The following is an 18578-nucleotide window of genomic DNA, read 5'->3' as shown; positions in this document are numbered from 1 at the left end:
TTAGAAGAGGTTGGCTTTGAGGGCAGCAGTGGCTGAGGCCGAGGTTGGGGCTTTCCGGTGGAAGGAGGAGAGGACGCCAGAGAAGGGACCCGGCCCTGGCTCTGCAGGCTGCCAGGCCTTGAGCAGCTCGGCTGGGCTAGGTGCCCCAGGGCCGCCTCCTCCTCCCCCTGGCCCACCAGCCCACAGGGGCCCTTTGAGAGGGGCAGGGGCTGGGGCTGGGGGCAGGCCAGGGCTGGGGCTGAGGCTGAGGCTGAGGCTGGGGCTTGGGCTGGCTAGGCCGCCAGGGCCAGGCAGGGAGGCCGTGCTGTCTGGTGTCGGGCTGCAGTTGGACTCCTTGGATTCGTCATCCTCAGAGGAAGATCGGGTCTCCCCCTTCTTGGTGCCTGGAGGACCTGCCCCTCCCCCAGCACCCTTGGCACTGGCTGCTCTCTCCTGCTTCCGGAATTTAGCCCTTCGATTCTGGAACCAAACCTGGGGAAGAGAGTGGGCATGATTGGAGCATGGATTAAAGAATAATTTCCACTTGGCCTGTGGGGCTGCTAGGCAGGGGTCTAAAGGTCCTCTGGCACTGGAGAGATTTGGGGATGTAAGGAGTCTGATTCTGATGAATGGAAGGATGGATGGATGAGAGTAACCTTTTGGACCATCACATCTCTCTGTCTATCTCTCTCCATCTTGTACATCATTAACTCCTATCTCCTCTTCCTTGTGGCAATGCTAGATTGGGTGCTATAGCGTCTAGGCAGAGGGGAGAAGGAGAAGGGAATAAGCATTTATTAAGTACCTACTATGTGCCCGATAGAGTTGAATGCTTTACAGATATTATCTCACTTGAAAATAGAAATATTTAATAAAATATTTTTATTAAAAAAAATATATATCTAAAGGCTAGGGAAAGTATTTAGCTGGAGAGTCAGGATGGAGCTGGGTTTCAGCCAAAGTCTCCCCCCACCCCTAAATGTGGGAGAACTAAAAAAGAAACTGAGTTGCAGAGGGAGCTTCTGTTTCTTTTTCCATCTCTCCTTCCCTAATCCGTAGAGCTACCTCATTTTCCCCATCCCCTTCACCTGTTCTTTCCCTCTTCTCGTCTCCTTGTTCTAGTCCTCAACCCTTAGTCCTTCCTGTCCCTCTCCCTCATCCTGGAAGTATCAGTAAACACTGAATTTGTACATACATACATACATACATACAAACATACACATACATGTAAAATACATTCTCTCTTTCTGCCTGTTTTCTATTTCCTCCTATTTGTCTTGGCCTTACCCTGTTTCTCTCTCTCACTGAGACCCCTTCATCTTTTTTCTCTATTTCTTTTTCCATCCTTCCTCTCTCTCTTCTCTCTCCCCACCCTCAATTTCCTGAATCCTTTCTCCATCTCTATCACTCATCCTACTATGCCCATCCCTGAATATCTCTCTCCTTCCATCTTTCTCTTCCATTTCTCCATCCTCTTCTCTGGGGTTTTCTCCCCCCCCCTTTCCCCCATCTCTCCCTTCTTCTCTTGTCTCCTCTCTTTCTTTCTGTCTCCCTCCTTGCTCTGTACCTGTCCTCTTCCCATTCTCCACCAGTCTCTCTAGATATTTCCCCCTTGTCTCTTCCTTGCCACCTTCCCAAACTCCTCCCTTTCGCCTTCCTCACTCTCCCTCTTTTGTCCCTTTCCCACCCCTTTGGTGGAGCTCTTCAGCCCAGTGCACCCCTTCTCCCAGGCACAGTTCGGGCATGGAGAAGTGTCTCCTAGTTTCAGGAAGCTGGATCCCGACTGTTATCTAAGCTGTCTTTGGGTTAGGGGGCAGAAGCCTGAGTTACGCTTCTGGTGCTGTGCTAGCCCGGGAGGAGCTGGGAGGGAGCGCGTACTGATGGGAGTCACTCACCCTAGGAGGGCGCCACGGGTGCCGCGGACCCTCCCCGTCTCCTTCCACCTCAGCCCCTCCGCTTGCCCCTGCTCCCCACTTGACCCCTTTGGTCAGTGGGTTTCACGCACCTGCACTCGGGCCTCGGTGAGGTCAATCTTGAGCGCCAGCTCCTCCCGCGTGTAGATATCCGGGTAGTGGGTCTCCGCAAACACTCGCTCCAGTTCCTTGAGCTGGGAGCTCGTGAAGGTCGTGCGGATCCGACGCTGCTTGCGTTTCTCACTTAGCCCCGACGGGTCCGAGAAAAACTTGTACGGCACTGGAGGGGGGAGACATAGGGAAGGAGAGACACGGACATGTGAGAGATACGGAGAGAGGAGAGACACGGAGAGAGGAGAGACGTGGAGGGGAACAGGGGAGAGAAGAAGTGCAGGCACAGGAGAGACAAAGATTAAGAGAGATATGGGGTTGAGGAGAGACTTAGAGACAAGGAACGTCAGAGGAAAACTGGGAGAGAGGAGAGACACGGAGTTGGGACCAAGGAAAAAGACAGGAGAGATGGGGAGAGAGGAGGGAAACAAATGTAGAGAGAAAGGGAAAAAAACCCATAAAGAAATAGAAACGGGAAAAAGGGGAAGAGATACTCGGGGAGAAAAAAGACAAGGAAAGATGATGCAGAGGAGAGTTAGAAAGAGGTGTGAGTCATGGGGAAAGAGAAGAGAGGGATGGGGACGAGAGACAGAGACGAGATGGAACATGGAGAGAGTAGGCAGAGGAGACACGAAGTGAGACACGGTGACAAGAGAGAGGAGAGATACGGAGTGAAAGAAAGGGAGAGATAGGGAGGGAGGGAGGGAGGGAGAGAGAGAGAGAGAGAGAGAGAGAGAGAGAGAGAGAGAGATGAAGAGAATAAGAAGAGAGAAATAGAAAAAGGAGAGAAAAACAGGGACAGAATAAAGACATGGGGAGAAGGAAGAGACAAAGTGGTGGGGTGCGAGGAGAGACACAAAAAGAGACACGTATAGAGAGAAAGGACATGGAGGGATGGGGGAGAAAAACAAATGAAGTGAGAGGGTGATGAGGAGAGGAAAGATATGAAAAGATAAAGGGGAAAGACATGGGAAAACAGAAGAGACAGGAGGAAGGAGAAAAGAAATGTCAAAGTCAGGGAGAAAAGAAGAGATAGAGAGAGGTGGGGAAATACAGAGAAAAGACAAGGAGAAACAGGTCAGAGGATAGTTATAAAAATACACAAAGATGGAAAGTGATGGCAAGTAGAGAGATGGGAACAAGAGAGATGAGGTGAGACATAGATAAGGCATGAGACACAAAGATGAGGAGAATTATTCATTCATGGAAAGAGAGGAGGGATAGAGGGGAGAGATGAAGAGACAGAGAGAAAAGAGACATTTATATAGAGAGAGAAGAGAAAGAAAATTGGGGAGAGGAAAGACACAAACACCAGGACAGAAGAAAAGGACATGGGGGAGAAAGGAGAGATACAGACATGGAGAGACATAGAGAGACGAGAGACACAAAAAGTAGGGAGAAATAAAAGACATGAAAGAATGTAGATGGAAAGGAAAGAGACCCGGAGATATGGGGAATGGGTAAAGAAGAGAGACACAGAAAGGAGAGAAGAGACATACTTGGAGAGATGGCAAGTGAGGGAGAGAATCTGGAGAGAGGCATGGAGAAATGTGGAGATAAAATGGCAGAGAAATAGAGACAGATTTGGAGATTGGAGAGAGACAGAGAAATGGAGAGAAGAGGAAGACAGAGATGAAATCAAGGAGACAGACATGGAGAAAAGGGAGAAGAGGAAATAGGCAGATTAAGGGAAGAGAGATCAGGAGAAAGAAAATCGAGGAGAGAGAAATTCATATAGATGGGGATAGAGATGAAGTGATGTGGAGACAGAGGAAACAAGGATATTTGAGGTGGAGGAGAGAGATAGTGAGATGGGGATTGAGGCAAGAGATAAGAAGGTAGATATGAAGAGATACAGAGAACACACAGAAGAGAAAGAAATTAACAGATGGGACTAGAGAAGAGACAAGGAAGAGACAAGAGACAAGGGAGAGAAGAAGAGAAGAGAGACATGAGCAAACAAAGAGACTCAGAAAGGTGGAGACAGATGAGAGACAAGGAGATAAGTGATGAGGAGAGAAGATAAACATGGAGAGAATGGAAAAGAGAGAGAGAAGGGAGAGAGAATACGGGATGGCTTGAAGGAGAGAAAGGGAAAGAAGACATGGAAAGAAGGAAAACAACTGAAGAGGAAAAGTTGCAAAGAGATGCATGTGGGGGGAGAGAGAGACAGAGAGATAGAGAGCAAAATACATGATGAAAAAGAAGAAATATGGGTGATAAGGAGACAATGAAGAGAGACAGAGAAATGGGAGAGACAGAAAATGAGACTGGAAGAAAAGAGACAGAAATGGGAGAGACAGAAAATGAGACTGGAAGAAAAGAGACAGAGATAGGGAGACAAATGAGGAGCAAAGAAAAATGGAAAGATGAAGAAAGAAACATGATGGAAAGAAATTGGGCAAGAGAAGAGTCATAAAGAGATAATAGAGAGTTCAAAGGGAGTGATAGGGAGAAATGAAGGGTCAGGGAGATGAGAGACAGAAGAGAAAAGAGGCTAGGCATGAGAGACATTGAGAGATAAGGAAAGGAGAAAATTCGGGGTAGGGAAAGGTATGGGGAGAAAGTGGGGGTGGAGATGGAACGGGCTAATTTCCTGTCTGTTCATGGCCCCCAGTTCTCTCTTACATGCATCTCTCCATTTCTCTTCTCAACTTTTCTCCTCTTTTTTTCTTCCTGCCTCTAATTTCTTCCCATCTCCTTTCTCCTCTCTTTTTCTCTCCATGTGTCCTCATCTTTTCATCTCTCACTCTGTTTCTTTTCTGCCTTTCTCTGGTCACAGGTATAGGACCTGGAGTGTGTGTGTGTGTGTGTGTGTGTGTGTGTGTGTGTGTGTGTGTGTGTGTGTGTGTGTGTGTGTGTGTGTAACCACTGCAATGGCAAGAGCTGTTCCCATCAGAACTAGGGGTAGGGTCCAGATTAGGATCCTTCCTCTCCCTTTCTCCCTCCTCACAGTTCTTCCATCCCATTGTACCCCCCCCCCCAAGTTAGGATCTCTCCTTCAGATCTGGCCTGGCCTGTCTTCATCTCTACTACTGCCAGAGTTCTGCTGCCTCCCCCTTTCTGTCCAATCTTCTTTCCATTTGGATCTGACCCTGGCTGCTTCCACTCACCCCTCAGCTCACACTGCCCTGCTCCTCATCTCCCCACTCCAGATCACTTTGCAGCCTCATCCCCATGGCCTCTCTTGGCAACAAGAGCCTGGAACTTTGAGGCCAGAGATGGCTTCTAGCTTTTGCTTCTAACTTACTGGGTGACTTTGGGCAAATCCCTTCCCTTCTCTAGGCATTAGTTTCTGCCCCCGAAAGAAATGAGGGGATTAAATTTAATGTTCTCTCATTTTGTTTCTGGGGTAAGATCTGGTCACTTACATGCATCTCTCAACTGTCCTTTCCTAAGTACTCCCTCCTTGTCCCCTCCCCTCTTCTCCAAGAAGGTTTCTCTCCCCTACCTTGCCCCGAATACCCTGGCATCTCCTCAATCCTTCTGACCCTTCTTCCTGTCCCAGTGTTAGCCTGTTTTCTTGTCCTATGATCCCTGTCACCTCTGGTCCTTGTCCCCATGACTCCATTTCCCTTTCCTTTCATTCTCTCTCTCTCTCTCTCTCTCTCTCTCTCTCTCTCTCTCTCTCTTTTTTGTGGGGCAATGCGGGTTAAGTGACTTGCCCAGGGTCCCTTCCATTCTCTTTTGATTCCCATTCCTCTTACCTATTTCCTCTGGTCCCCACAATCTAGTCCCCAATTTTCTCATCCCTTTTCTCATCCCTCATCCCCATCTCATCTCTCCAGCCCTGTTATCTTCTCTGTCTTCCTCCTTTTCTCACTTTCCAGTCTCCCTTCTTCCATCTCTCTTTTCCTTCTTGTTCCTATCCGCCCCCCACCCCCACCCCCAGGCCACACTCCACCCTACCTCTCAGTCTCTGTAGCTTCCATCCTAGAGTCCCACACCTAGTCTTCTGTTCCTTCTCAGCCCTTTCATCCCTAATCTTCCCTTCTCCAGGTCTCAGCTTTCCCCCCAATCTCTTTAAGCTTCAGCAGCCCTCTCACTCCAATGCACCCACTCTATCTTTTGGTCTCCCCGTTCCTGCACCAGTAAGCCAATCTCTTACCTCCATCCCATTCTTTCCCAGAGTCTCAGGGCTTGACAAGTCTATTTCCTACAGCTGCATCATTTCTTCTGTTCTAGCACCACCTCTGGATCTCCTCTCCCTACCTAGTTCCCATTTCCCCCTCATCACTTTCATGGTCCCTACACCCTGTATCCTTCAGTCCCTCTCTCTACCTCCATTTTGCCTCTCTTGTCCCCAAGTCTTCATATCCTCACGATCTCTTCCTGGTCCTCACCTGTGTGCTCATCTCTTTCCTGGTCCCCCCATTTTTCCCCTCAGCCCCATCCTGATCTCCTTTCTTTAATTCCCTATATCTTCATATTCCCTCCTACACCCCACATCCCACTCTTCCTCTTCTCTCACCACTCCTTTCTGTCTCCTAATATTTGTATCACCTCTGGACGTTCCCTGATTTCCAGGTCGCCATTCTCCCTGTTCCCACATCTCCACCTTCCCTTCTGGTACCCTTATCCCCCCAAGTCTCTTCCTGTGTATTGGTCCCCAGCCCAGTATGCAATTCATATCTTCTGTCTTCCATCCACATCTCCCATTTGTCCTCATCCTTACATCCTCCTGCATCCTAGCCATCTAGTCTGGTATCCACATCTTCTCCCATGTTCTCCCATCCTCATCTACCCTTACTGGTCTTCCTCTCCCCATCTCTTCATCCTGTCTTTGCATCCCTACATTTACATCTCTGGTCACTTTGGTCTGCTATCCATGTCTTCCAGGGAGGCACCTTCCTTATCTTTCCTCTCCTCCCCCCACTCCAAACCTCTATATCCTTTCTCCCTGATGTCTTGATTACCACCTCTCCCTGGTTACCATCTCTCCATTTTCTCTTCCCACCTCTACATCTCCATCTCTTCTGGTCATTCCCGAATTTGTTTACCTCGATTTTTGTCCCATTCCCATCTCCTTTCGTTGACCACTGGTCTCTTGGTATCTAAGATCCTTCTCTAGTCCTTCTGTCTCCATCTGTGCGCTCCAGGCCTCTCCTGTCCCATCCCCACTTCCTGGTCCCCGTCTCTGTCCCCCGAGTCTTCCCAGACCACTCTGAGGGTCTTGGCCAAGCCCTGGGGCAGGGTGGCTGGCCCCGGCAAGGTTCCTTTTCCTTAGATCTCTCCCATCCCAGCTCCAGGCAGCTGCTCACCTGTGGAGTAGGGTGCGGGCTGGTGATCCCGCAAGGCGCCCAAGCCGCAGGGAGGTGAGGCAAGGCCAGGACAGGCGGGCCCCGCTGCGGCTGCTGCGCTGAAGGCAGGCCGCCCCAAGGGGCTGTACTGGAAGGCGCCGGCCTGGCCGCAGGGGCTGAAGTCGCCGTAGGCGGACTCCATGGCGGCCACACAGGAGTCGTATGAGTTGAGGTAGGAGTAATCCATGGGCGCGCGGCGCGGGCAGGAGGGCTGCCTGGAAGAGGGGGCGCCGGTCAGGAGGAATGGAAGGGAAGCCGGACACAGGGATTTGTGGGGAGAGGGACACCGGCCGGCAGGCAGAGGGACAGAGGGAGGAGTCGGAGACCTGGGCTGCCCAGTCCCGTCCCGTCCCGTCCCGTGTAGCCCAGTCCCACCCGCCCCGTCTTGGCCCCACTGTCCCGCCAGAGCGCAGCGGCCGCACCTTATAACGGGATGGACGGGGCGGGGGCAGGGGCGGGCCAGAGGCAGGGGGAGGGACCGGGAGCCGCCCCCAGACCCCCGCCTTCTAGTCCCCCTCTCCGGTCGGGGGCGGGGCCGCCTCTCTTCCCTTCCCCTGCTGCCTCCTGTCCTTCTGAGGGGTCTCTATGTGTGTGTGCCTCTAGGGAGATGCCAAGGCCCCCAGCCTTTTTCCCTTTCCCTGCCTCAGTCTCCGCCTTGGTATCCTCTGCCGTCGGGGCCGCTTGGTGGCCAGAGACTTCCTCGCAATCCCGCATTCTCATTGAGAAAGTACCAGATTAGCGCAGGGTTGGGTGGAGAAGGACCAGGACAAACGGGGGCGGGAGGTGGGAAGGTGTATGCCTGGAGGGGGCGTCGTGGTTTGAGACCAACGAAAGATCCCTTTCCCTTTTTCTCCGGGTCATCTTTCTCCCTCTCCCACCCCCCAACACACATACAGCAGCGAGAAGAGAAAGACTGTGGGGAGGTGGGGAGAGGGCGTCTAGAGAAGGGTGGGTGGGGGTTACCCTCTTTAACTATTTGGGGATGAGGGAGGGAAGCTGGGGAGGGCAGGTAGGCGTGTGTGTGTGTGTGTGTGTGTGTGTGTGTGTGTGTATTGAGTGAGAGGGATGGAGTGGGGGAGATGAAGAAGGGGGCCCTCTGGGCCGCTCAGTCCGGGTTGTGAAGAAGTTAATTCGATTCCAGGCCCTGATAACCGAGTTACTGCATCTGCTGCCCCGCCCCCAACCTCCTCCCCCACCAAGTCCAGGCCTGAGCCAGGGATGAATGACAGAGACAAAGGGAGAGTGACCCAGAGACAAGAGACAAAGGGATGCCAGAGACAGAGAGACAGAGCAGGAGGGGGGAGAGAGAGAATCACACACACACACACACACACACAGAGGGAGGGAGGGAAGGAGGGAGGGAGAGAGAGAGAGAATGACAAGCATGGAGACAGAAGACAGAAGAGGAGTACATCAAGGAATGGAGGCACAGAGATATCGACAGAGATCAAGGAAGCCCCAAAGAGAGAGATAGAAACAGAGACAGGCTGGGACAGAAAGAGAAAGATGCAGAAAACAGATTGATACAGGCACAGAGATATTTCCAGAGATCAAGAGAGACAAAGAAAGAAACAGAGACAGGCTGGAATAGAGATGAGAGACTTGACAGGCATAGAAACACATAGAGACACTGATTGAGTCTAAGGTAGAATTAGAAAGAAACAAAGATGGAGAAACTGATCTAAAAGAAACCCACTAAGAACACCAGGGACAAGACTAAGATGAAAATCCTGACACTGAGAAGCCCAAGTAGAAGCAGAGACACCAAGATCCAGAAACAAAAATAGGTGTATAAACAGAAATAGAGATCAGAGCTAGTTGAAGGGAGACAGACCTCCAAAGGAAGAAGAGGAGACGTGGACCTCTGTGAGATCTGCTCTCTGGAGAGAACAGCAGAGAGAGTGCAGAGAGATGGCAAACAGAGAAATAATGAATAGTGAAGGAAGATAAGAAGTCTTGAGGCTGGGGGCAGCTAGGTGGAGCAGGGGCAGCTAGGTGGCGCAGTGGATAAAGCACCGGCCCTGGATTCAGGAGTACCTGAGTTCAAATTCGGCCTCAGACACTTAACACTAGCTGTGTGACCCTGGGCCAGTCACTTAACCCCAATTGCCTTACCAACAAACAAAAAAAAAGAAGTCTTGAGGCTGGAAGGTTTTTCTCCCTCACACAAAAGGCTACCTGAGGAGAGACCCCCCCCCCAAACCTGAATCCTGACTCCAGCTCAGATCTTTCTAGGTGTGCTTTCCCAGGAATCTCAAATTCCTATGAATATCTTGGAGTGGCCTTCCCCCAACCCCAATACAGGGGATTCCCTATTATAAGCAAACCAAGGGGCAGCTAGGTGGCGCAGTAGATAAAGCACCAGCCCTGGATTCAGGAGCACCTGAGTTCAAATCTGGCTTCAGACACTTGACACTTACTAGCTGTGTGACCCTGGGCAAGTCACTTAACCCTCACTGCCCCACCCCAAAAAACACAAACAAAAAACAATAAGCAAACCAAATATCCAAATATCTGCTTTCACCCACCAGATATATCACAGAATGGCAAGTACTTAGAAAGAGAAAACCCTTGGGACATAGAACATAGACTGTTAGAGCTGGTGGGCACTTTAGGGACCAAAGAATTCGACCCCTATAGGTCTCTGAAAGGACGGAGGTTTCGACTGGACTTGCCTGGGGACACAAGTGATCGGTTTGAAGTACCTGGAGAGGAGCATACTGAGTGAGGGGGAGTGGGGCAGGATACCGCGAAGGGTGGTTTATGTAAAAGAGGCTTTAGGTTAGTTCAACCTGGCCAAGGAGGGTGGAGCCAGGAGTAGAGGCTGACCTCGAATTAAGGGGACAGTTCCCTAAAAATAAGAACTGTTCAAAAGAGAGAAGGCGAGACCACGGAGATGTTCTATCAGTTCAGAGTTAATGATCTCTGAGGGCCTTTAAAACCTGGAGATTCTGGGGGGGGGGGTGGGGGGGAGAGGGATTGGGTCTAGGATATCATTGGTAGGTGAGGGCTCCACCTCTGCAATTTAGGGTAACCTGAAGTTTTGAGAAGTTGTGACTGGCCCAAGGTCATACAACCAGTATATGTCAGAGGTAGCACTGGAACCCAGGTCCCCTTGGCTTCAAGGTCAGCTCTTTATCCATCAAGGGAATTGTAACCTGGAGTCTAGGCTAAGAATAAATTTCAAGGGGTCCCTGAGCTTGGGTGCAAGAAATTAAATATTATTTTCACTAACCTTTAACTTAAATTTAGCACGTCCTTCAATTATGAATTTTAGAAAAATATTCTAAGAAAGGGTCTATATTCACCAGGCTGACAAAGAGATTGATGACAGACAAAAAAAAGGTTAAAAAACCCTGTCTTCCTTCAAGTCCCAGCCTAAAGTCCCACCTTCTACAGGAAGGTGTTTCCTTAAATTTCCCTTGATGCAAAAGATCTCCCTCTGTCAATTATATCATATATATATATATATATATATATATATATATACACACACACATATGAGATTGGAAATATATGCAAACATATATTTAGAAACATGCAGACATATACGTAGACATGGAAACAACCATGTACAGGAGATATATATCTCTTTCTATATATCTATATCTCCTGTACATGTCTCTCCCATTAATTGTAAGCTTCTTGAGAGCAGGGACTCTCTTTTGCCTTTCTTTGCATCCATAGCACTTGGCACAGTACTTGATATATAGTAGGGGCTCAATAAAAGACTGATTATTCCAGGAGATTCTGTGATTTGGTCAAAATCCATCTCAGAGTTCTCCTCTTCCTCTCCACCCCAGCCCCTAACCACCAAAATGTGCTAAGTTCCATTCTATAGAACTTCACAGCTCACAGAGAGGCATTGTAATATCATAGATACAGTGCCTGATTTTTTTTTTTTTTTTGCGGGGCAATGGGGATTAAGTGACTTGCCCAGGGTCACACAGCTAGTAAGTGCCAAGTGTCTGAGGCTGCATTTGAACTCAGGTCCTCCTGACTCCAGGGCCAGTGCTTTATCCACTGTGCTACCTAGCTGCCCCCAGTGCTTGATATTTTGAGGCGGGAAGACCCAGCTTAAAATTCCATCCATCTCTGATACTGTGGGACCATAGGCAAGTTACTTGCTTCACTTGTCTTAGTTTCTTCCTTTATAAAATGTCAATGATAATATCTGCAGTATCTCCTCCCTCGGTTTGTTACAAAACTTAAGATGTGATAATGTAGATAAAAGACCATGTAGAATGTCAGTTATTATTATTAGAAAGAGTATCTCTTCACAAGAAATCTTCAGAGAAAGTCGAGGGGATTATTTGCCCCATTTTACAGAGAAAGAAACTGAGGCCCAGGGATGGGAAATGGCTGACCCAGTGGAATCAGTGACAGAGAAATAAATTAACTAGACTAGACATCATCAATTAACCTCAATCATCACCAGGTTGTTCTACTCTATTTTCTTTTCCCAAATTCCTGGGAAAAGCTGTCTCTCCTCAATGCTTCTCCTCTTCTCTCACTTGTTTCTTGGCTGGCTTCCAACAGCATCATCCAATGGAAACTACTCTTTTCTAAATTCTCATTGATCTCAATGTACCGATCCAATTAATGCCCATTCTCCTTGGTATCTCTGTGGCATTTGATGCCTATCTTTTTGTTCTTTTTTTTTGGGGGGGGGCAGGGCAATGAGGGTTAAGTGACTTGCCCAGGGTCACACAGCTAGTAAGTGTCAAGTATCTGAGGGCAGATTTGAACTCAGGGCTTCCTGAATCCAGGGCCAGTGCTTTATCTACTGTGCCACCTAGCTGCTCCCTGACTATATTCTCTTCTTGACTGTTCTCTTCTCTGGGTTTTCATCACCCTCCTTGGTTCTCCTCCTATCTCTCTGAGCTCTCCTCAGTCTCCTTTACTAGATCATCTTTCATGTTCTGCCCCCTAACTGTGGGTGCACTCCAGGGCTCTGTCATGATCCTTCTTCTCTTTTCTTTTTTACATATTCTCATTTGGTAACTTCAATAGCCCCTGTGGTTCAGTTATCATCACTATGCTGATAAATCCCAATCCCATTGTCATCCTCAACTCCCCAGTTTTCCTCACCCCAGATATCCAAGTCTCACCAATTCTATCTCCATAGAGTCTTGCATCTTTACTGTTCTCTGCAATCACAGGACCACCAGCCTAGTTCAAGCTCTAATCACTTCTCATCTTGGATTTTGCAGTAGCCTCCTAATTGTTCCCCTCCCAAGTTTCTTCTCTCTCCAATCTATCCTCCCTGTAGCTGCCAAAGTGGTATTCCTTTTCCTGATCATGTCAGTCCCCCCCCCCCCCACTCAATAAACTCCAATGGCTCCTTGTCACCTACCAGATTAAATATAGACTCTATCTTTTGGGGGCATTTAAATCTCTTCACAACCTGTCTGCAACCTACTTTTTGTTATTTATTTATTTACTAATTAATTAATTAATTAATATTTTTGTGTGTGTGAGGCAATTGGGGTTAAGTGACTTGCCCAGGGTCACACAGCTAGTAAGTGTCAAGGGTCTGAGGTCAGATTTGAACTCAGGTCCTCCTGAATCCAGGGCTGGTGCTTTATCCACTGCACCACCTAGCTGCCCTGTATTTGTTGTATATATGCATATATTCACATGTATCCTGGCAGGCAGGGAACTTACATCTTTATCTTTTTATCCCTAGCACCCAGAACAGCTGCTGGTACATAGTTGGTGCTTAATAATTATTTTGTTGATTGTTTAATCATAATTATCTTCAAAATCGACATTTACATAACAATTTAAGGTCCGAGCCTGGAGATCTTTTCCTTGGACTGGGAAGCCAGCCTGGCTTCACACAGTGGGGGAGAGAGGAGGAAGAGAAGGAAGAGTACAAGAAGGAAGAGGAGGAGGAACAACCTTGGGTCCCACAGGGAGATCAGTGTGACTGAGGAGAGGGGAATAGTCAATGAATAAGAGATGAGAATTAAGTGCCAAATGATGACTCTTAATCAAGGCATAGAAACATAAAACACTGAATGTCAGAATGTGGAGGGACCTTAGAGCAAAGGATGGGATAGAATTTTAGAGCTTCAGAGGGACTTTAGAGATCATTGAGTTCAACCTCCTCATTGTACAGATGAAGAAACTGGGAGGGGGTGGTGGTAGGAATTGGAGAAGGTCACAAATAGCAGCGTTAATGTCCAAACCTAGATCCTCTCACTCTGGATCCAGTTCTCATGGAATTGACCACAATACCAGAGTAACCACGACGAGCCATGTTCTCTACCCCGATCTAGGGAGTTTACGGACTCAGTGTAGATTGAAGCATAGTATTTTTGGACATGCCTAATGTGGGATTTTGTTTTGCTTGGCTGTACATATCTGTAGAGGGTTTTGTTTTTCTTGCTTTCTTTACAAGGGGTAAAAGGAGAGATGGGAGAGAGAGAATTCAGAATTGAAGATAAAATAAAGTTGAATAAAGAAAATCTAGTATTTTTTTCTACCAGACCATGTGCCCTCCAAGTACATAGACCATTTGATAAGATAGTTTCTAAGGTCCCTTCCTCCTCATGTTTTCTATTCTCAGCTTTCTCATTTTGTGTTCTAAGCTCTCTCCCGGCTTTCCCATTCTGTGTTCTAAGGTCCTTCCCAGCTCTCACATTTTGTGTTCTAAGGTTCCTCCCAGCTCTCACATTCTGTGTTCTAAGGTCTCTCCCTGCTCTCACATTATGTTCTAAAGCTCTTTTAGAACTATCTTATCCAAATACCTCATTATACAAAGTCCCAGTAAGAAGGTTTTGCTCAAACTCATGTCATTGGCAGGACTTGAATAGAAGAAAATGAAGCTAATTAGAATGAGGAAGGAGAGGGTAGCTCTGAAAAGAGATCCTAAACCTGGCACAAAGGCACGATATAGAAGTAACGGGGTATTTAATTTCTGCTGACAGGACCTAGAGCTGGAAAGGGCTTTACAAGTCCTTGAATAAACAACTCAATAATCTTACATGTAACCTGGGTTTCCTGCCAAGCCTTGAGCATTTGGTGTACCACCCTTCTAATTGATAGGATGATGACACAAAGCTGCATGCCCTCAAGAGAGTTGCAATTGGCAAGAGAGCTTGAACCATTCATTCATTTATTTCTTCATGGAAGAGATACTCTCTTGATCTGCAGAGTGTCTGGAACCACAGGTATGTCTCTCTTTGATTAATGCTCCAGGCTTGACTGGAAACCTGGGTTACATACAGATGAGAAAACAGCCTAGGAGAGGTGAAGGGACTCATCCAAGTTCACAAAGGTGGCAAGTGTCAGAGATAAGGCTGGTATCAAGGTCCTCTGGCTTAAGAGTCAAGGGTTCAAATCCAGCCTCAGACACTTAACACTTACTAGCTGTGTGACCCTGGGCAAGTCACTTAACCCCAATTGCCTCACTTAAAAAAAAAAAAGAGTCAAGGGTTCTCTGTACTATATTTCCTCTGTAGACCTCGGGAGGTAGTTTGACTCTTCCAAAAGCAGGGTAGCTAATAATATCTTTTTTTTTTTTTTTTTTTTTGTGAGGCAATTGGGGTTAAGTGACTTGCCCAGGGACACACAGCTAGTAAGTGTCAAGTGTCTGAGGCCAAATTTGAACTCAGTTCCTTCTGACTCCAGGGCTAGTCTTTTTTTAAAAAACTAGTTTTAATGATAATTTCATCCTTCAAAAAGTAGAGAAAGACAGAAAAGGAAATTCTTGATCTGATTTTCATCAACAAGGAAGAATGGGTTGCTTGGATGGAAATGATGGGAAAATTTGGAGGAAGTGAGCATTCCATATTTTTTTAAATTAATAAAGTATTTTATTTCTTTCCCGTTATATGTAAAGATAGTTCTCAACTTTTGTTTATACAAGCTTTACAATTTCAGATTTTTCTCCCTCCCTCCCCTCCCTCCCCCCTCCCCTAGACAGCAGGTAATCTGATATAGGTTATATATATATATATATATATATATATATATATATATATATATACACACACACTCACATAATAACATTAATCCTATTTCTGCATTAGTCATGTTATAAGAGAAAAATCAAAACAATGATGAAAAACCTCAAAATAGAAAAAACAACAGCACCAAAAACAAAAGAAATAGTATGGTTTATTCAGCATCTATTACTCCACAGTTCTTTTTTTTTTTTCCTGGATTTGGAGATCCTCTTCCATCATGAGTTCCCTAGAACTCTTCTGTACCATTGCATCGGTGAGAAGAATCTAGTCCACAGTAGGTCAACACACAATGTTGATAATACTGTGTACAATGTTCTTCTGGTTCTGCTCATCTCACTCATCATCAGCCCATGCAAGACCCTCCAGGCTTCTCTGAACTCCTCCTGCTCATCGTTTCTTACAGCACAATAGTATTCCATTGTATTCATATACCACAACTTGTCTAGCCATTCCCCAATTGATGGGCATCCCCTCAACTTCCAATTCCTTGCCACCACATAAAGAGCAGCTATAAATATTTTTGTACATGTGGGTCCCTTTCCCTTTTCCATGATCTCTTTGGGGAAAAGACAAAAGGGGAGTTTCTAATAAGAGAGATGTGAATGCATAGGGAACTTATTAATCAACTTACATTTTAAAGAGATACATATAAAAGATGGGAGTTATCTATGTGACCCTGGGCAAGTCACTTGACCCTCATTGCCCCACAAAACAAAACAAAAGATGGAAGTTAATAAGTATGAATACAGAAATGTGACACAGAAATGTGACTATAAGAATAGTGTTAGGAGTGATAAAGCTCAGAATGAACTGAGGGTAGAGAGGAAAGCTAAGCATTCAAAAAAGAATTTCTTTTAAAAGTTGTTTTGGTCTGAAAGGAAAAAATGCAAGCTATCAACAGTCATATGCAAAAATGCTCCAGATTGCTAATAATAAGAGAAACACAAATTTAAACAACTAGTAGATTCTACCTCTACACCCATAGACTGGCAAAGAGTGATTAAAAAAAAAAGGAAAATGACAATTGTTGGTGAGGCTTTGGCAAAACAGGTACATTAATACACTGTTGGTAAAACTGTGAATTGGACCAGCCACTGTGGAAAGCAATTTGGAACTATACTCAGAAAGTAACTTGTATACCCTTTGACCCAGCAATACCACAATGAAGGCTATACTACAAAGAGATAAAGATAGAGGGAAAAAACCCCCACATATGTACAAAAATACGTATAGTAACTTCTTTTGTAGTGGCAAAGAATTAGAAACTAAGCAGGTACCGATTGAAAAGGAATAAAAGGGAAAGTTTTTGACAAATCCTAGGAAGACTTATATGAAATGATGCAGTGAAGCAAACAAAATAAGGAAAATAATTTATATACCACAGTAATATAAAGAAAAACAATTTGGAAAGACTTAAGAACTCTTATTAATGTGATGGCAAACTATGGTTTCATAGAATTGGTGATGAAATACTACCCATTTCCTGATAGAGAAGTTGTGGACTTCTGTGCAGAATGAGACATGCAATTTTTTATTATTTTTATTTTTTATTTTTTGTGAGGCGATTGGGGTTAAGCGACTTTCCCAGGGTCACACAGCTAGTAAGTGTCAAATGTCCCAGGCCGGATTTGAACTCAGGTCTTCCTGACTCCAGGGCCAGTACTCTATCCACTGCTCCACCTGGCTGCCCCGAGACATGCATTTTTTGACATATACAATGTGGGAATTGGTTTTGTTTGACTATGCATAACTGATATTTTTCTTTCAGTTGGAGTGGGGAAAGAGTTTGGAATGGAATGGAGTCTAAGTGATGAGGTTATCAAAATTAAAAAAGGAAACAGAAAAGAAAGCCATTGTAAGATTTAAAAAGGCATGGAGGGGGGCAGCTAGGTGGCACAGTGGATAAAGCACCAGTCCTGGATTCAGGAGGACCTGAGTTCAAATCCAGACTCAGACACTTGACACTTACTAGCTGTGTGATGCTGGGCAAGTCACTTAACCCTCATTGCCCCGAAAAAAATAAGTCATGGGAAAAAAAAAGGCATGGAAGAAAACAGAATGGGAAACACAGATAAGCAGGACAGCTTTGAAACTAAGTGATTGTATTATATATTTAAAAAGAAAAGCCAGTTATGCATAATAAAGATTTAAAGTTTCAGCTACAGTCCTCTCTGTCCTATTTTGTGTGTGGAAATGCACATCTAATTTGGTATTATTTAAATGTAGAATAAAAAAATGAAAAAAAAGCTATATTGGCAAGAAAGGAAGATTAGAGACGGAATAGGGCTCTTGAAGATGGAAAAGATGATAATAGATGATGAAGGGAAAGTAGAGCTTCCTAACTATTTTGCTTCTGTTTTTCTCTACTGAGGAGAATGATCTTAAGACAGAACAAAAATAGTTAATAGGGACTTGATACCCAAGATAAGTAGTGTAGGGAGATAGATTGTAAGAAACTACCTGAGATGCCCTTGATGATTTTATATCATCTGGTGACGGAGCCAGAACTAGCAATTTTGGCACTCAGTGTAAGCAGCACAAAGCCACCTGGGGCAGAGCAGGAAAATCACTGTCAAGCTATCTCGCCCTCTTCCCCCCTCCCAATATTTGTAAAACTGATATTTTTTAATCCAAGTCTGACTACTTTCATTTCTATCAAATTTCATCTGATTAGATTTGGCTGGAGCCTTTCTTTCAAGCTGACATAAAACAATTAATGACTGCTTTTTGGGTCTAGCCATTTATTCTCTTCTGAATCCAACCAATTGGACTAATGTCTAGCCCCCATTGCTCTCCATCCATTCTATAAGAGTAGCTGGATAGATTCTGTCAACTGCTTTGCTCAAATAGTGGTAAACTGTATCTACACTGTCTGTTGTCTGATCTATGAGTCTAGTAACCTTATTAAAAAGGAAGAGGTTAACCTGATCCAGCTTATTCTTTTTTAAAATTTTTTAAATTTTTACTGAGGCAATTGGGGTTAAGTGACTTGCCCAGGGTCACACAGCTAGTAAGTGTTGTGTCTGAGGCTAGATTTGAACTCAGGTCCTCCTGACTCCAGGGCCAGTGCTCTATCCACTGCGCCACCTAGCTGCCCCATCCAGCCTATTCTTGATGAAGTCATGATGTTTTTGGTGATCACTATTTCCTTGTCTACATGTTTACTAACCATTCCTATAATAACACACTCTGGAATTTTGCCATTGCTCCATGAATCTGCCGAGGTCAGGCCACTGGCTTATAGGTTACAAACTCCCCTTTCTTCTTTTCGCCCCAAAATAAAAATCAGGACATTTTTC

The 18578-nt window shown here is 45.8% G+C and overlaps 1 protein-coding gene across 1 annotated transcript; it reads right to left on the bottom strand.

Moving 5' to 3' along the window:
* On the bottom strand, positions 1-7490 carry PHOX2A (paired like homeobox 2A). Its single transcript, XM_043998464.1, has 3 exons — positions 7265-7490; positions 1985-2172; positions 1-471 (listed from the first exon to the last, which is right to left on the bottom strand). The coding sequence occupies exons 1-3, from the start codon at positions 7488-7490 to the stop codon at positions 1-3; spliced, it is 885 nt and encodes a 294-aa protein (XP_043854399.1).
* Between the last annotated feature and the right edge of the window lie 11088 nt (positions 7491-18578).

Source organism: Dromiciops gliroides, chromosome 3 (genome assembly GCF_019393635.1).
Source record: "Dromiciops gliroides isolate mDroGli1 chromosome 3, mDroGli1.pri, whole genome shotgun sequence".
In the NCBI taxonomy this organism is placed as follows: Eukaryota; Metazoa; Chordata; class Mammalia; order Microbiotheria; family Microbiotheriidae; genus Dromiciops; species Dromiciops gliroides.
This window is presented reverse-complemented; position numbering and strand designations above follow the sequence as displayed.